The 1,578-nt window shown below is 39.5% G+C and overlaps 1 protein-coding gene across 1 annotated transcript in view; it reads left to right on the forward strand.

Annotated features, from left to right (window-relative positions):
- Positions 1 to 1,393: 1,393 nt before the first annotated feature.
- The window catches only part of VPS39 (vacuolar protein sorting 39 homolog (S. cerevisiae)), a gene marked incomplete at its 5' end in the record, with an annotated part of 22,193 nt that continues 22,008 nt past the window's right edge, over positions 1,394 to 1,578 (forward strand). The window contains one exon of the mRNA XM_010183620.1: positions 1,394 to 1,459. Within this exon, the coding sequence (XP_010181922.1) occupies positions 1,394 to 1,459 (66 nt within the window). The remainder of the gene's footprint in view (positions 1,460 to 1,578) is intronic.

A 1,578-nucleotide genomic window follows, 5' to 3' on the forward strand; every position in this document is an offset into this window, starting at 1 on the left:
GGTGGTCCCTGGTGCCCGCAGTGATGCCCGCCCGGCGGCAGCCCAGCTGTCGAGGAAGCTGCTGCCACTTTCCAGAGCTGTAACTGTGGGTCGGCTACTTCCTTGCTAAAAAGCATGCCCAGTGTTTTAACTACAACTTGTGTTGTAAAGCCACTGGTTTTCTAAAGTCTTAAGTTTAAAGTCTGTATATGTTAGTGGTCGGATTTTGGGGCGTAATGGGCAGTCAAAATTTTGGTCGGGTGATTGCAGCAGCTGTTGTAATGATAAGGCTTGATAAGACTTTTCCAATTGCTTGAGCAGTTTCCATCAGATGTCCTACTATAGCACAAAACCGGTAATTAAAAAACTCCAGACACTGGAATTGTGGCCCCCTTCAATCCGTCTTAAGAACAAAATTGTAACCTGAATAGTAGTGCTGCATTTAAACATGGGTGGTTTGTGCTAGAGTTACATAGTAGAGAAGATGTGAGGCTAGATCATTTCTGTATTGAGGCTTTTTTATCTCTTCCAAGGCATTTATTTTGCTGAAGCAGAAAAAAAGCCTAAACCCACAGGCTTATGACAGTGGTTGTGTAAAAGGAGGTGTAATTCTGTCCCTATAACTTTTTTACCAAATAGTGGAAAAAAGGTCTTGTAGGAAACAAGATTTTATCAACATACAAGTATTTTTGGTAATGAAGGAGTACTAGACGTAGAAAGAAATACTTGTGTATGTGCTTCTTTTGTATATAATCTTCAATAAGGAAGAAGAATTTCAGTCTCATTTTGTGACCAAGTGAAGATTCTGTGCCTTTTGTATGCTGTAAATAGGAAGAGTCTGAAACTCTGCCTCAGACTTTGTATATAAAAAGGTGCTCTTTAATGAATCTTAAAAGTCTGTTGGTCGTCCAAGTAATTTGCCAATTAGGCAAAGCTTCCACTGTCCTTCCAGGCATGGCTGACTACTTCAAACCATTCTTATAAAAACTAGACTATTAAAAAAAAAAAGCCCAGCAAACAAACCCACATAGAAAACCAAGGATTTCTTCCTGACAGTTCTTCCCATTATGTAGCACTGTTCCTCTGTGATAGTAATGTCTGAAGAATAGTTTACTGCCTCCTGTGTTTGCACAAAAGATGCAATTGTTTGCTGCTTTACCTGTGTATAAACAAGTGAGATGTCACGTCTAGGCTGTACTCTGTTTTAGTGCTTGATCTTTGGCAGTCCTTTCCTGGGAATAAAAGGTACTTTCTGAGCACTCCTACCAGAGAGATAGGAGATGTGTGTAGTCGCCACAGAAAGTCCTCTTTGGCATTTGAAACAAGTTTCCAAGTGTTCTTATAAATATAACTTGGCTGGAAGGGCAGTCTTTGTTGAAACTAATTAGTGTCTTTTTCTCCCGTGTCTTTGTAGAGGAATGGCTCCTTGTTGGTACTAAACAAGGGCATCTTCTTCTTTACAGGATCAAGAAAGACATAGGTAAGTTAATTAAAAACATGGCACAAAGTGTCGATTACATTATTTTTTTATTTCCTGCTCTCTCAGAGGTTGTTGTGATGTTAACACAAGTATGTTTAATTGCTGGTTTTTTTCCCTAC

The sequence above is a fragment of the Mesitornis unicolor genome, unplaced genomic scaffold (assembly GCF_000695765.1).
Source record: "Mesitornis unicolor isolate BGI_N332 unplaced genomic scaffold, ASM69576v1 scaffold5984, whole genome shotgun sequence".
NCBI classification, from domain to species: domain Eukaryota; kingdom Metazoa; phylum Chordata; class Aves; order Mesitornithiformes; family Mesitornithidae; genus Mesitornis; species Mesitornis unicolor.